Raw genomic sequence first — 17,631 nt, forward strand, 5'->3', positions numbered from 1 at the left:
GCCGCCACCATAGGCTGTAATAGGAATTACAGCTTTAGCAGCGCACACAGAGCAACTCCGGCGCCGTCAGAAGACGGAGCTGAAGTTACTTTTAAAACACAATGATTCGTCTTCCAGCAATTGCTGGAAGCAGAATTATTTCATTCCCCACCATCCATGGCGGCCTGGAGGGGGAATAGTATTTAGCGCGGCCGGGAACTTGTGCAGCAGCAGGATCAGCCATATACCGGCTGAATCCTGTGCCCAAGTCTCCCGGCGCCGATTTTATTTGTATCCTTCCTAGTACCTATGCAGATCATGACCAAGAAAAGGACTGCAATTTCTGTATCATCTTTACTACAGTGGATCAGGGCAGGCGCAGAGTAATCAGAAAGGATGGCCATATGGGCGATAGCATATGGGCAAACTGAGCACCCCAGTGCCCCGAGTCAATTGCCAGGCCCCTCAAGTCACCCCCACAACTTCCCGGTGCTTCCCAAGTCCCTGCAGAGTCACTTGTCCCGCCAGGTGTATTCCTCTGCCTGTCCATGGCTCTGTGCTCCCCATCTTTATCCACCGCTGGCTGCATCTACTCTGTGACCTGTGGCTTGTAATTACATAAGAACACGCGCCGAGATACATGCCCCTGGGAGGATGAAGACTGTACTGCACGGAACCATGAAACAATGGAGGAGCACACCAGATGGGACAGGTGAGACACTACTCTGCGAAAAACTCTGCAGGGGTCCAGGGAGCACAATTAAGAGGGCAGGGGGGGGGGGGGGGCATAGTGTGGTGTCATCCACAGCTAGTAAGGACCCCAGGAAAAGGATCACCTGGTTCCGGCAGTACCTGGAGTACCGAGCGGGGACTGTGTTTTGCCTGAATGCGATATATGGAGGTTTCGGGTTCTGCAACCCACCTTTTGTGAGCATAACTACTCTTATAATATTGAGCTAATTTATCCTACGATTCTGCGCCATTTGGCTCCTGGTCTCGTCTTTGCCACACAGGCTACTGTGGTTCCCCCACAGTGACCATCTCTAATTCTAAGTACAGCTTTGGCTGTCATGGATCACTGGCTGCTGATGTGCTCTCCTGCTCACTTCTTGAAATCTGTCCGCTGCAGGTAGACCAGGCTCATGGAAGGCTGGTTGCTACCTCAGAGTTTAACCACTCTGCGAAGGCTTAATGCAGATTGGCAGCTGCAGAGTGGCTCTGTTGTTCCTTGGTCACGCCATATGGCATCACCTAACGAGTAGTGAGATTAGACGGGAGCTTGCGCTTGCACAAGCGCGAGCCCCCGTCCGTAAACAAAATCGGGCCCCAGCGATCAGCCTGCCAGTCCGCGATTGGAGCTGGCAGGCTGATTTTTTGATTTGCAGGTGAGAATATATTTATATAGCGCTGCGATCTCCCACAGCGCTGTACAGAGGACAGCCTTGTCACTTAACTGTCCCACGAAAGGGCTCACAATCTAATCCCTGCCATAGACACGTCTATGGGCAGCACGGTGGCGTAGTGGTTAGCGCTCTTGCCTTGCAATGCTGGGTCCCCGGTTCGAATCCCAGCCAGGTCAACATCTGCAAGGAGTTTGTATGTTCTTCCCGTGTCTGCGTGGGTTTCCTCCGGGTACTCCGGTTTCCTCCCACATCCCAAAAACATACAGATAAGTTAATTGGCTTCCCCCTAAATTGGCCCTAGACTACGATACATACACTACACAATACATACATAGACATAGGACTATGGTAGGGATTAGATTGTGAGCCCCTCAGAGCGACAGTTAAGTGACAAGACAATATATACTCTGTACAGCGCTGCGGAAGATGTCGGCGCTATATAAATACTAAATAATAATAATAATAATAATGTATGTAAAGTGTAGTCTATGTAACGTAGTCTAGGACCAATGGGGGAGGGATGGAAATATATATATATATTTTTTTTTATAAAAATAAGTTTTTTTGTTTTTTTTATTAATAGAAAATAAAAAAAATAAAAATTGCAGCAGCAATCAAATACCACTAAAAGAAAGCCCTATTTGCGAGAAGAGAAGGGGGTAAAATTCATTTGGGTGTTAAGTTGTATTACCGAGCAATAAACCATTAAAGTTGTGAAGTGCCAAATTGTAAAACATCGCCTGGACACTAAGGGGGATAAAACCTCTGGTCCTCGAGCGGTTAAGAATCACACTGTGGGCGTTACCTTGCACATGTTTTAAGCATACATTTTAGTACACCGCTGGTCATTTGGGCGCAGGGTGAGCCATCATTCGGCCAAGTGACACGTGATTTGGGGTCCGGCTATTGCAGTAATGCGCTGTTACCCTTGTGTCGCCTCGGACACTACCTTTGCACCACAAGGAACCGCAATAAGTGTGAAAGTCTCTATTGCTTTATATGAAGGATATAACTATTGCTGACATCTGTCTATTTGTTCATATCATTTTATGTTATGTAGAATGAAAATGTGATTAAAACTGAAGTGGAAGAGGTAGTAGAAGAGACGAGGGATGAGGAGCCGTGTGAGGAAGAAGCGATGGCTGCAGAGATCAGCACAGGTGAAAACTCAACACAAAATACAGACAGTCACACATTCTTCTGAACCCCTTCAGTACTGGACGGTTCTGGCCCCTTAAAGGATACCAGAGCCGAAAGCATTAGGAGAAACAGGGGGAGCAGGCATGTATGGGGACCTGTCCTGATGGCCAGATTGGCCAACATGTATGGCCTAACTTATTTTATTTCAATTTTTTTTTAAAGCAGGCCTGAACTCAGAACTTCCTCTCTGCTCTAAAAGATAAGTAACAGCACAATAACCTTTAAAGAAAAACATTTCTTTGTTACAGCTGATACAAATCCTACAATAAATGTGCATGATTTCTACTTCCTGCTTTCATGAAAGCAGACATATTGTTAACAGCCTGTGCTTTCAAAGGAGCTTATCTGCCATCTCTGCCATGGCAGTCAGGTGCAAGGGTGCCTGGTCCACCAGGCTGCCACGCGAGACAGGGAACCATGACCGTGCCCAGTGCCCACCCCCCGCCAGATTGTTGGACCAACTGGCTTGCCAGTTCATTCCCCACAGTCCACCTCAGCCTGTGGGAGTCTTTCATGTTACGTGGTCCTGGGGGAGCCAGCTTGCGGCCGTCAATCGGCGTTAGGCAGTCGTAAGGTGGTTAAACAGGCTACATACAGGGTGCATTTCTCCGTTTACCTTCTGTCCTGTGCAAGAATTCTGGTCCACTTTTTTTTTGTAATTGTGTTTTTTTTTTTTTTTTTATTACTATTATTTTTTTTATTTTTTTATACTAACTAGAAACTATCTGTTCTCTCTAATGAGAACAGATCGTTTTTCCAGCCTGCAGCTCCACTATGATCACAGTGATCATGTGACCCCGAGAGCAGCCGATTGGCTGCTCTGCTGCTAGATATGGGACCTGACTACAGTACAGAGCTGGGTCCTGTAGTATATCCCTGGGAGGAGAGGCACACAGACGGATTGTTATGACTGCAGTGATCACATGATCACTGCGGTCATGTGACAGGCAGAGGGCATGCAGAGCGGCAATTGGCTGCTCTGCTACTACTCATGGTAGTACAAGTACAGTGTGCTGCCGGGTCCCGTGGGATACTAGTGGGGGGGGGGGGGGAGAAGAGGAGGGGCAGGCAGCTGCATGTATCCAGCACCGCTGGCGGCTAGAAAGGGACAGCCGCATGCCGTTTATAAACCGCTCTCAGTCGTAAAGAGGTTAAGGACCAGAACCGTCCTTTTCCTATTTTCTAATTGGCTCACAGTGATCACTGGGTTGAGAGCTAATGAAATGGGCTCCTGACCAGTGTATGGCGATCAGCTGTCATTCAAAGACTCGAGTGAGCGGGCTGCAGCAGTTCCAGAGCGTCAGGGGCAATGAGACCAGGCGACAGTGAACGGTTGAAATCTACACCCTGGCAATAATAACATGACAAAACAGGGCGTAGATTTCAATCACCTACATCGGGAAGAGGTTAATCAGTCACTTCATGAATCTCTACCCCCCCCCCCCCAATCAGTAGAAAGTTGTGGCCAGGCAATACGGGACCCACAGGTTACTCAGGAGCCCTAATACCTATTTAGCTCTTTGGGCTTGATTCACGATTGTAATTGTGCTTGTCAGCGTGAGTGAATTTTAGCGCACGTAGCACGCTACGCGTGGTCCTGGCAATTAACATAGTAGCTGCCGCGCTAATGAAGTATCGGGGTCATGCTACAAGTATTGCGGGCGGCACTGAAAACGATTGTTCGTAACTTAGGAGCACACTCTACGCTGCCAGGATTTCGCATAGCATGCGCATGATAAAATTAACTTGTGCTGATGAGCTCAATAACGTTTGTGAATCAAGCCGATTGTATGATAGGACTTGATTCATTAAGCAGCGCTACTAAAGCAGTGCAGCTTAATGTGAGGAAGCGGCCACTATGGACGCCTTACATAGCAGCGTGCCTTCCTTAGTTATGAGTATTGCTTACATAGCAATGGGTATAACTTTAAATGTGGGTGGTCCTGTGAAGTATCGCGACCGCGCTACTTGACTAGCGACTGCTACTATGTTAATTAACATAGTTACTGTAACTATGTATAGTAGCGGCCACTAGTGAAGTATTGCGGTCTCGTTACTTCACAGGACCACCTGCATTTAAAGTTATGCACGTTGCTATGTAAGCAACGCGCAAAACTAATGGAAGGCACGCGCCTTACATAGCAGCAAGCACTGAGATGTAAGGCATGCATAGCGGGAGCTCCTTCACATTAAGCTGCACTGCTTTAGCGGTTCAGCTTAATGAATCAAGCCCATAGTGTGTTATCAGCCAAAAGATATGACCATTCTCTTCTCATACATCTCAGTACAGGCGGCATCATTCTCATTTTTATTCACAGACTCGGAAGACATAAGTGGGGCTCCGGAAAATGTCAGACTGGAGGATGAGGATGGAGAAATAATCGGGATTGAACAAGATGAAGTTCCTCTTGTTTTCGGCACAGGTGAGAAGTAAACACTAAAGGCTCATACACACATCAGGCCATAGTATTTGGAAAATGAAAGATCACAGACCAATTTTACCCCCTTCCATGTAGTTTGAGAGCCATACCTACACAGTCTATTCTATGGAGCTGAACTCCCCATCAGATAGAAATCTCTGCAAGATGCTGCACACAAAGATGCTGTAGACATTCAAAAGATCAGTATCTGCAAAAGATCTGTTCCTGCAAAATATCCGTTCCTGCAAAATGCATTCATAGTCTATGATATCTGCAGATCAACATACACACCTTGTTTAACAGACATTCATCTGCAGATCAGATCCACCAGGATGGATATTCAGATCTGCAGATGATTGTCTGATCTGCAGATGAATGTCATTTAAACAAGGTGTGTATGATGATCTGCAGATTTCATAGACTATGAATGCAATTTGCAGGAACGGATCTTTGGCAGGAACAGATCTTTTGCAGATACTGATCTTTTGTGTCTGTACAGCATCTGTGTGTGCAGCATCTTGCAAAGATTTTTTTCTGATGGAGAGTTCAGCTCCATAGAAAAGACTGTGAAGGTATGGCTCTCAGGTACTTATCCGTTAGCCGGGCGCATCCTCTAGGTGGCGACAAAACTCCACCAGAGTTACATCTTTCCCTACTATCCATGTCGGCCTGGAGGGGGAATCATAATTAGCGCCACCTGCCAGATGCGCCCGGCTAACGGATAAGTACCCACTCTCATACTACATGAAGGGTGGTAAGATTGGTCTGTGATCTTTCATTTTCCAAAGACTATTGTCTGATGTGTGTATGAGCCTTTAGAGGTTGGGCAGACTATGCAGCTCAAGTGGCCATATGTTTTACAGAAATTAATGGCACCTGCATTGCTCCGTGTCACAGCGCATGGCACCTGCATTGCTCTGTGTTGCAGCACATGGCACCTGTGTTGCAGCACATGGCACCTACATTGCTCCATGTTGCAGTGCATGGCACCTGCATTGCTCTGTGTTCCAGCGCAAGGCACCTGCATTGCTCTGTGTTGCAGCGCATGTCGCGTACATTGCTCCATGTTGCAGCACATGGCACCTGCATTGCTCTGTGTTGCAGCGCATGCCACTTGCATTGCTCTGTGTTGCAGCACATAGCACCTGCATTGCTCTGTGTTGCAGCGCATGGCACCTGCATTGCTCAGTGTTGCAGCACGCGTGGCACCTGCATTGCTCAGTGTTGCAGCGCATGGCACCTGCATTGCTCAGTGTTGCAGCACATGTAATGCTCTGTGTTGCAGCACATGGCACCTGCATTGCTCCGTGTTGCAGTACGCGTGGCACCTGCATTGCTCAGTGTTGCAGCACATGCAATGCTCTGTGTTGCAGCACATGGCACCTGCATTGCTCAGTGTTGCAGCGCATGGCACCTTCATTGCTCCGTGTTGCAGCACATGGCACCTGCAATGCTCTGTGTTGCAGCGCATGGCACCTGCATTGCTCGGTGTTGCAGTACGCGTGGCACCTGCATTGCTCAGTGTTGCAGCACATGCAATGCTCTGTGTTGCAGCACATGGCACCTGCATTGCTCAGTGTTGCAGCACATGGCACCTGCATTGCTCCGTGTTGCAGCACATGGCACCTGCAATGCTCTGTGTTGCAGCGCACGGCACCTGCATTGCTCCGTGTTGCAGCACATAGCACATGCATTGCTCTTTGTTGCAGCGCATAACACCTGCATTGTTCTGTGGTGCAGCACATGGCACCTTCATTGCTCAGTGTTGCAGCACATGGCACCTGCATTGCTCCGTGTTGCAGCACATGGCACCTGCAATGCTCTGTGTTGCAGCGCACGGCACCTGCATTGCTCCGTGTTGCAGCACATAGCACATGCATTGCTCTTTGTTGCAGCGCATAACACCTGCATTGTTCTGTGGTGCAGCACATGGCACCTTCATTGCTCTGTGTTACAGCGCATGGCACCTGCATTGCTCCATGTTGCAGCGCATGGCACCTGCATTGCTCTGTGTTGCAGCAAATGGCACCTGCATTGCTCTGTGTTGCAGCGCATGGTACCTGCATTGCTCCATGTTGCAGCGCATGGCACCTGCATTGCTCTGTGTTGCAGCAAATGGCACCTGCATTGCTCTTTCTTGCAGCACATAGCACCTGTATTGCTCTGTGGTGCTGCGCATGGCATCTGTATTGCTCTGTGCTTCAGCGCATGGCACCTGCATTGCTCCATGTTGCAGCGCATGGCACCTGCATTGCTCCATGTTGCAGCGCATGGCACCTGCATTGCTCTATGTTGCAGCACATGGCACCTGCATTGCTCAATGAAGTACCTCTTATCCATTCCCGCAAAGTGTTAAAAATTAACGGTACTCATCCGTTAGCCGGGCGCATCCTCTAGGTGGCGACAAAACTCCACCAGAGTTACATCTTTCCCTACTATCCATGTCGGCCTGGAGGGGGAATAGTAATTAGCGCCACCTGCCGGATGCGCCCGGCTAACGGATAAGTACCAAATTAACTTCACAGGACAACCTGCATTTAAAGTTACGTGTGTTGCTATGTAAGCAATTTGCGTAACTAAGGAAGGCACGTTTCTTACATAGTAACGAGCGCTACTATGTAAGATGTGCATAGCGTGCGCTTCTTCACATTAAGCAGCGCTGCTTTAGCAGTGCAACTTAATGAATCAAGCCCCTAGTGTGTTATCAGCCAAAAGATATGACCATTCTCTTCTCATACATCTCAGTACAGGCAGCATCATTCTCATTTTTATTCACAAACTCGTGAGACATAAGTGGGGCTCCTGAAAATGTCAGACTGGAGGATGAAGAAGGAGAAATAATCGGGATTGAACAGGTTGAAGTCAGGAAGTGAACTCTTTGACCCGGAAAATAATAAATACAATGGCCTCGATTCACAAAGCCGTGCTAATGCATATCATGACCGTGCTATGCATTTAGCATGCAATGGGATTTGCGTGAAGGTTTCTGTGCAGAAAGATTTACGTCTGCGCAGTTTACTACCGCGTGACAACCCTCGTGATTACGCAGTCGTAAATCTTCCTAGTGTGTGCACTACAGTGTGACAACCCTCGTGATCACGCGGATGTAAATTTTTCTGCGTGGAAACCTTGAAGCACATCACATTGCATGCTAAATGCATAGCACGGTCGTGCTAAGCATTAGCATGGCTTTGTGAATCGAGGCCAATGTGCTTATTCTTAAAAGCACTGGGGAAATCGCTATACAAAGCGCTTTTTCAAGCGTTTTGCAATTTCCTTTTACCTTCCATTGAGGCAAATCGCCCCAAAATGGTACAGGCAGCGCTTTGGTGAGCGGATCGGAATCGAACTGCTCAGATGTGAACACTCTCATAGGGAATCACTGCACAAGCACTTTTAGGGCGATTTTGAAAATTGCTGTCACTTAAAAAAAAGGCGAAAACGCCCTAGGTATGAACAAGCCCTAAGAGCTGGGGCAGACTAAGCAGCTCAAGTGGCCATGTGTTTTACAGAAATGCATGGCACCTGCATTGCTCTGTGCTGGGCTGATGGGGGTGAGAGAGGAGACGTGTAGGTAGCTGCAGGCGCCATGTGGTCAGTGTAGTATATGCCATAGGGGAACTATTGCCTACAGTAGATATGCCACTGGTTATAATCCAAAAGATATGACCAGTCTCTTCCCATACATCTCAGTACAGGTGGCTAGGCATGAGCCTCCGAGTTGGAAGCCACTCGAAATTGTGATTAAAATGAGGCTTAAAGAGACTCTGAAGCGAGAATAAATCTCGAGCTTATATTCAGCATGGGCATGTGTGCCCCTGCTAAACCGCCGCTATCCCACAGCTTAATGGGGGTCCCTTACCCCCCAAATCCCCTCCGTGCAGCGGGGGATCTCTTCCGCATTGAGGCAGGGCTAACCGCCACAGCCCTGCCTCGCGCGTCTGTCAGCACGTATCTCCGCCTCTCCCCCGCCCCTCTCAGTCTTCCTTCGCTGAGAGGGGAGGGGGAGAGGCGGCGATGCGCTGCTGATAGACAGCGCTGAGAGGCAGGGCTGCAGCCGTTAGCCCTGCCTCACCAGCAGCAAAATCTACGACCAAGTTGGTCGTGGATTTTGCAGGGGAGGATTTGGGAGGTAAAGGACCCCCGTTCAGCCCCGGGATAGCGGCGTTTTAGCAGGGGCACACATGCCCCTGCTGAATATAAGCTCTGAAGCGAGATTTATTCTCGCTTCAGTGTCTCTTTAATTGCCTCAGGTGTGCCTCAGGTGTGTGCATGAGAGACAGGGGACTATTTACCTAGAAGTCTGTCGGGTTGTATGCGTATCACACGCGGCCCATGGGTTGCGTTCCACGACTCACTACCATGCACTTCCGCCTTGAAGAAGCTTAAAGTGTGTAGTAGTGAGTCGTGGAACGCATCCCACGGGCGTGTGATACGCATACAAGCCGACAGACTTCTAGGTAAGTAACCCCCTGTCTCCCATGCACACACCTGAGGCAATTAAACCTTGGAAGCCCATGCCTACAGGTGGCATCACTCTCATTTTTATTGGCAGACTCGGAAGACATAAGTGAAGCTACGGAAAATGTAAGACTGAAGGATGAAGAAGGAGAAATAATTGGGATTGAACAAGATGAAGATGAAGATGAAGTTCTTCATGTACCTAGCACAGGTGAGATGTAAACACTAAGAGCTGGAGCAGACTATGCAGCTCAAGCGGCCATGTGTCTTACAGAAATGCATGGCACCTGCATTGCTCTGTGTTGCAGCGCATGGCACCTGCATTGCTTTGTGTTGCAGTGCATGGCACCTGCATTGCTCTGTGTTGCAGCGCATGGCACCTGCATTGCTCTGTGTTGCAGCGCATAACACCTGCATTGCACATGGCACCTGCATTGCTCTGTGTTGCAGCGCATAACACCTGCATTGCTCTGTGTTGCAGCGCATGGCACCTGCATTGCTCTGTGGTGCAGCGCATAACACCTGCATTGCTCTGCGTTGCAGCACATGGCACCTGCATTGCTCTGTGTTGCAGCGTATGGCACCTGCATTGCTCTGTGTTGCAGCGTATGGCACCTGCATTGCTCTGTGTTGCAGCGCATGGCACCTGCATTGCACATGGCACCTGCATTGCTCTATGTTGCAGCGCATGGCACCTGCATTGCTCTATGTTGCAGCACATGGCACCTGCATTGCTCTGTGTTGCAGCGCATGGCACCTGTATTGCTCTGTGTTGCAGCGCATGGCACCTCCATTGCTCTGTGTTGCAGCGCGTCGCACCTGCATTGCTCTGTGTTGAAGCACATGTCTCCTGAATTGCTCTGTGTTGCAGCGCATGGCACCTGAATTGCTCTGTGTTGCAGCGCATGGCACCTGAATTGCTCTGTGTTGCAGCACATGGCACCTGCATTGCTCTATGTTGCAGCACATGGCACCTGTATTGCTCTGTGCTGCAGCGCATGGCACCTGCATTGCTCTGTGTTGCAGCGCGTGGCACCTGCATTGCTCTGTGTTGAAGCACATGTCTCCTGCATTGCTCTGTGTTGCAGCACATGGCACCTGCATTGCTCTGTGTTGCAGCGCATGGCACCTGAATTGCTCTGTGTTGCAGCACATGGCACCTGCATTGCTCTGTGTTGCAGCGCATGGCACCTGAATTGCTCTGTGTTGCAGCACATGGCGCTTGTATTGCTCTGTGTTGCAGCGCATGGCACCCGCATTGCTGTTTTGCAACACATGGCATCTGCATTGCTCTGTGTTGCAGCGCATGGCACTTGCATTGCTGTGTTGCAGTTCATGGCACCGGCATTACTCTTTGTTGCAGCATATTCCACCTGCATTGCACACGGCACCTATATTGATCTGTGTTGCAGTGCATGCCACCTGCATTGCAGTTTTGCGACACATGGCATCTGCATTGATCTGTGTTGCAGCGCGTGACACTTGCATTGCTCTGGTTTGCAACACATGGCATCTGCATTGATCTGTGTTGCAGCACGTGGCACCTGCATTGCTGTGTTGCAGTTCATGGCACCGGCATTACTCTTTGTTGCAGCATATTCCACCTGCATTGCACACAGCACCTATATTGATCTGTGTTGCAGTGCATGCCACCTGCATTGCAGTTTTGCAACACATGGCATCTGCATTGATCTGTGTTGCAGCGCGTGGCACTTGCATTGCTCTGGTTTGCAACACATGGCATCTGCATTGATTCCAGCAAAATAAGGAGAAAAGATGGGCACAGCTGCATAAAATACCCTTTATAGTGGCCGGGTAGACCAGGTCTCTGATGAAGCAGGGTTAATCCCTGCAAAATAGCTGTCAGACATCTTCTTTCCCCCCACTTCTGTAACCATTGTGTCTACCCAGCCACAATAAAGGGTATTTTATGTAGCTGTGCCCATCTTTTCTTCCTCTTTTGCTGGAATCTGTGGACCTGTATTGGAGCACGCTGCAGGTAAGCCCAATGTGGTGTTAATCCATTCCTGCTGCATTTAGTGCCAGTTTTGTGTTTCTCTTATAATTGGCATCTGCATTGATCTGTGTTGCAGCACATGGCACCTGCATTCCAGCGCATGGCACCTGCATTCCTCTGCATTGCAGCAAATGGCACCTGCATTGCTCTGTGTTTCAAGGAGTGACATCTGCATAGCTCTGTATTACAGCACATGGCACCTGCATTGCTCTGTATTGCAGCACATGGCACCTGCATTGCTCTGTGTTGCAGCACATGGCACCTGCATTGCTCTGTATTGCAGCACATGGCACCTGCATTGCTCTGTGTTGCAGCACATGGCACCTGCATTGCTCTGTGTTGCAGCGCATGGCACCTGCATTGCTCTGTGTTGCAGCACATGGCACCTGCATTGCTCTGTGTTGCAGCACATGGCACCTGCATTGCTCTGTGTTGCAGTACATGACAACTGCATTGCTCTGTGTTTCAAGGCATGACACCTGCATTGCTCCGTGTTACAGCGCATGGCACCTGCATTGCTCCATGTTGCAGCGCATAGCACTTGCATTGCTCCATGTTTCAGCGCATGGCACCTGCATTGCTCTGTGTTGCAGCGCATGGCACCTGCATTGCTCCATGTTGCAGCGCATAGCACTTGCATTGCTCCATGTTTCAGCGCATGGCACCTGCATTGCTCTGTGTTGCAGCGCATGGCACCTGCATTGCTCCATGTTGCAGCGCATGGCACCTGCATTGCTCCATGTTGCAGCGCATAGCACCTGCATTGCTCTGTGTTGCAGCGCATGGCACCTGCATTGCTCTGTGTTGCAGCGCATGGCACCTGCATTGCTCTGTGTTGCAGCACATGACCCCTGCATTGCTCCATGTTGCAGCACATGGCACCTGCATTGCTCCGTGTTGCAGTTTGCTATAGCAAGGGGACCTCCAGATGCCTGCACCCTCCCCAGGGGAAATGAATATAGAAGTAATAAAGTACCTCCTATCCATTTCCAAAATTAGTTAAAAATTAATGAAAAACATAACCATGAAAAAAGTATTTAATTATTCTAAATTAATAGTAAATTCTTACCTTTGGTTACTCGTCCAACAGTATCCTCGGAAACGTCCCATGCCAATATCCTCAAATACCTGATGAACAACAAAGATCGCTGCACACGTCAATCCTTGCTGGCACTTGCTATACTAATTATTGAAAGCCCCAGAGCAACTTTGAAATGTAGTGCCCCCTACTGGTCCTTTAACAGACCAATGAAAATCCTCCCTGAGAAGATTCCCATTAGTCAGTTAGGACCAGTATGGGACACTGGAGGGAATTTAACTTGCTCTGGGGCTTGCTATACTTAGTATAGCAAGCCTCACACTGCGGCACCTGCCACTCTTTTCATGCCCCTCACCCCGCTCCCCCAATCTTTCACACTGCGCCCTCCCCCACTGGCACACAGGGCAGGGCACCCTGGCCACCCCTGCACTGCTGTAGTGTTAATCCCTGCTTAGTGCATTTTTTCCTTGTTCCCACTGGTCTACTTAACATATTCTGCAAATTTGGTGATTCTAGCATGTATTTGGGGGGCTTTGCTATAAACTGTTAATTTTGGTGCTATTATCTTTAATGCAATTCGACTTTGGTAGTTCAGTTGACCCTGAAAATCTTGGCTTGCATGATTGGATGACCATTGAATCAAACAATCAGCTATTCTATTAAAGGAGGATAATAAAGGGTTAGGTGTTAGGAGGAAGATTTATTAAGGAAGGAGGGTAGGGTCTCGTGTCAGGGGGTTGATTGACCTAACAGTGGTAACATTACCGTGCACACACAACGCACAGCAATTTTACTCTTACTAACACCAGTAAGTATTACGAGTTATGTTATTAACACGACTCGTGGTTCTCGAGTAGTGCAACTGTTGCTACAGTAATGCACTTAACTAACGGGAGTTACTGTTAGTTATGTGTGTTACCATAGTAATGGTAACGCTACCTGAGTACCACGAGTAGCACTAATAACATAACTTGATGTACTTACTGGCATTAGTTGCTGGTGGCTGAATTATTCTGTTTTTATCATCATTTGGGCTCTGTCTGTTGATGGCGCCCAAATTGCTCACTAAGCGCCAATATAGTCATCATTTACATTACGGTCTATGGTGGCGTCTGGTGCGCCCTAATTTCCAGGGCCTTTTTTGCCTGAGTCGAGTTAGATTTGGGAATTAGGAAGGAGGTTTGTTAACCTCCTTAGCGGTATGCCCGACACTGTGTCGGGCATACCACTCTTTGACCCCAGGAGTCCCCCTTAATGAAATAAATGTGGCAAATAGCTGTAAATCCTTAAGCTAGCACTAGGCTAGCTAGTAAGAGCCTCCGGCACCCCTGGATCCCCGCCAAACACCCGGTTTATCCGTTACCCCCCCCCCCTGGATCCAGCGATCGCGCAGCCTCCCGGCACAGCTCCGGTCTCTCTACAGTGGGTTGCAAAAGTATTCAGCCCCATTGAAGTTTTCCACATTTTGTCACATTACTGCCACAAACATGCATCAATTTTATTGGATTTCCACGTGACAGACCAATACAAAGTGGTGTACATGTGAGAAGTGGATCGAAAATCATACATCATTCCAAACATTTTTTACAAATAAATAACTGCAAAGTGGGATGTGCGTAATTATTCGGCCTCCTGAGTCAATACTTTGTAGAACCACCTTTTGCTGCAATTACAGCTGCCAGTCTTTTAGGGTATGTCTCTACCAGCTTTGCACATCTAGAGACTGAAATCCTTGCCCATTCTTCTTTGCAAAATAGCTCCAGCTCAGTCAGATTAGATGGACAGAGTTTGTGAACAGCAGTTTTCAGATCTTGCCACAGATTCTCGATTGGATTTAGATCTGGACTTTGACTGGGCCATTCTAACACATAGATATGTTTTGTTTGAAACCATTCCATTGTTGCCCAGGCTTTATGTTTAGGGTCATTGTCCTGCTGGAAGGTGAACCTCCACCCCAGTCTCAAGTCTTTTGCTGTCTCCAAGAGGTTTTCTTCCAAGTTTGCCCTGTATTTGGCTCCATCCATCTTCCCATCAACTCTGACCAGCTTCCCTGTCCCTGCTGAAGAGATGCACCCCTGAGCATGATGCTGTCACCACCATATTTGACAGTGGGGGTGGTGTGTTCAGAGTGATGTGCAGTGTTAGTTTTCCGCCACACATAGCAATTTGCATTTTGGCCAAAAAGTTCCATTTTGGTCTCATCTGACCAGAGCATCAGGGCCCTTGGGCCAGAGGGGCCCCGAGTGGCCCTCCCTCAACTGTAGTATTAGCTCTCTATTGGTCCTGTGCTCATAATAATAACTTCTATAGATACTTTGAATAGTGGTAATCATTAACAAACTGCTCCCCATTCCCTCCTTGCACTTCTGACACTGTAGTTTTCATTGGCAGGTTTTGGTGCACCATATCCATTGTTACGTATAGAGTTTTTGGGGGGGCCCCATGTAAAACTTGCATCGGGGCCCACAGCTCCTTAGCTACGCCACTGACTGGACAGCTTTAAATAATTAAAGGGGACCCTTAGATATCTGCCCCTGAGTCTAAGATAAATAGGTAAACAGTCATTTTGGCTCCCTACCTATTTAGAAGAAAGTTGTTAAATATAAACTTTATGAAAGGGGAATGGGGAACCTTTTTTCACCAGTTTGCTTTCACCTTCTGACATCATCTTCTTCTCTGTACTTCTTTCTTCTGTCATTTTCTTCTGTATATGTCTTTCTGCCTCTTTCATCCTCTTATCATCTGTCTTCTACCTTCTTTATAAGCTTACTGTAGGGCTGCACGCAACCCCCTCCCCCCCCCCCCCCCACACACACACAAGCACCACTACTGCTGCCGCTCTGTGAGACTTGTTGCCACTGCTACATCACTGCCAGATCACCCCCCCATTCCCTCCACCACAACATCACTTTTCTTCTGCTACACTGTTGGGCATCCCGGCACCACTGCTCCCCATCAGCTCCTTCACCACACCACTGCTACCAGAGTCAATAACAATTTAAATAATACTGCTGTCTCATGCACATACAACATTTCTTTAGTATTAGCCTTGGCTGCAGGTATGTGGAGAGAAGCAGGACCTTCACCAATTTTGATGGATCAAAAACTTGAAATCAGAGATAATATAAACTGTAATTCAACACGTGTTGTGTATGCCATAATTAGAGATGGCTCGAATCTCTGATTTTGGGTTCGCGAACCTCGAACGCGAACTTCCGCAAAAGTCTGCGTTCGCGCTAACCATGCAAACCGCAATACACTTCAATGGGCAGCAGGGGCGTAACAATAGACCCTGCAAGGGATGCAGCTGCAGGGGGGCCCAGAAGCTGCAGGGGGCCTTGTGGGGGGAGAAGTTTATTTTCCCTGTCCTCAGACACTGACATCTAAGGACATGGAGATAAAAAAATTCTGCTCTCTACACAATTTTTCCAATGACTGCCTCTGCTCAGCCACTGATAAGGAATCATACAAAGTTTTGCAGACTGTGTTCAGCAGGGTCAAGGGGGCCCCATCCAAAGTTTTGCAGGGGGGCCCAGTGCGTTCTAGTTACGCCACTGATGGGCAGGCGAACTTTAAAAACTACAAACATTGTTTCTGGCCACAAAAGTGATGGAAAAGATGTTTCAAGGAGTTTAACACCTGGAGGGGGGCATGGCGGAGTGGGATATACACCAAAAGTCCCGGGGAAAATTACGGATTTGGCGCACAGCAGGGTTATAATCCTTAAAGGGCAGAAATCACATTGTAAAGCTAAATTGGAGGCATAAAGTGCTTGAAAACATCTTGCGTGTGTAGACATGGATCAGCAGGTAGTGAAAGTAGTGTACTGCTTCACACTGACAGACCAAACTCACTGTGCAATGCAACGCAAACAGCTTTTTGTGTAGTAATGGCCATGCTGGACTCGTGCGCACGATGGCGAGAGTGCAAGCGATGGCGGTTTTCAAGCCCATATGGTCAGGCTGAGGTAGCTCCATGACAAAACAACAGTAACTGTCCAGCTGATCGAATTTGGTCTGTCCACAATAAAGCAACAACCTTATTATCTTGGGTCAGGTGTGCTCCCCAACACACTCATATAGGTCATTGCTTCATTGTGATATGAAAGCCCCTTCACCGCAGCAAGGTAACGATCACGAAGCGGAATTGACACATGTACATACCTTTAGTTTTGTTGTTGCAGCTGCAGTGCAGCCAGAAAAATTAGGCAGGCATGTACACACACCAGAAAAATTATTATTGTTTTTGTTAGCGGCCTTAAAAATTCAGGAATCCACCTGGAATCCTGGACCCTGTTAGTGGTGGCGGAGAAGCCAGTCAAGCGGCCTGCAGGCAGAGATGCTGTGTGTGGGGACTGACTTAGTCTTGGGGCAGGCAGCAGCAGCCGGCAGGCAGGCAGAGATGCTGTGTGGGGACTGACTTAGTCTTCGTGCAGGCAGTAGCCCTCTGGGATCCATGCCTCATTCATTTTGATAAAGGTGAGGTACAGAACACTTTTTGACCTAGCCGACTTCTCTTCTCACTGACAATGCATCCAGCTGCGCTGAAGGTCCTTTCTGACAGGACGCTTAAGGCAGGGCAAGCCTGAAGTTGGATGGCAAATTGTGACAGCTCTGGCCACAGGTCAAGCCTGTGCACCCAGTAGTCGAGGGGTCTGGAGTGGTATGGTAACAGCTAACGAGCTAACAGTAGTTATCAGACGCCGGGCAAGGGGCTGACTGGCAGACATTGGCTTCTTCCACTCAAAAATTTCCTTAATGGACACCTGGCTGCTGTGGGCAGAGGATCAGGAACCGCTGGTATAATACAGTGTGCAGTCACACAGATGCAGTGAAAGGTATGCAGTGACTGGTATAAAACAATGTGCATTTACACAGATGCAGTGAAAGGTATGGGAATCATTCAGGGTTCGATTCCGGTCCGGAGTGGGAGCCTGAGAAACGGCTACCACCACACATCCAAGGAAAGCAGCAGGCACGGCATGCAAGTCCCGACTCAAGGCGGTAGTGACGAAAAATAACAATACAGGAGCACTCTTTCGAGGCTCTGCTGACTGCTGTATAATGATGAGACAAATACACTTGAAATCCTATAACGAGAATCTGTTATGGA

General features: G+C 48.4%; 1 protein-coding gene across 2 annotated transcripts in view; it reads left to right on the forward strand.

Moving 5' to 3' along the window:
• Positions 1-17,631, forward strand: part of LOC137534374 (uncharacterized) — a 45,498-nt gene that overhangs the window by 20,300 nt on the left and 7,567 nt on the right. For both annotated transcript variants that reach the window (XM_068255854.1, XM_068255853.1), the window contains exons 4-6: positions 2,443-2,542; positions 4,901-5,005; positions 9,558-9,674. In XM_068255854.1, coding sequence (XP_068111955.1) covers positions 2,443-2,542; positions 4,901-5,005; positions 9,558-9,674 — 322 coding nt within the window. The remainder of the gene's footprint in view (positions 1-2,442; positions 2,543-4,900; positions 5,006-9,557; positions 9,675-17,631) is intronic.

The sequence above is a fragment of the Hyperolius riggenbachi genome, chromosome 10, assembly GCF_040937935.1.
Source record: "Hyperolius riggenbachi isolate aHypRig1 chromosome 10, aHypRig1.pri, whole genome shotgun sequence".
In the NCBI taxonomy this organism is placed as follows: domain Eukaryota; kingdom Metazoa; phylum Chordata; class Amphibia; order Anura; family Hyperoliidae; genus Hyperolius; species Hyperolius riggenbachi.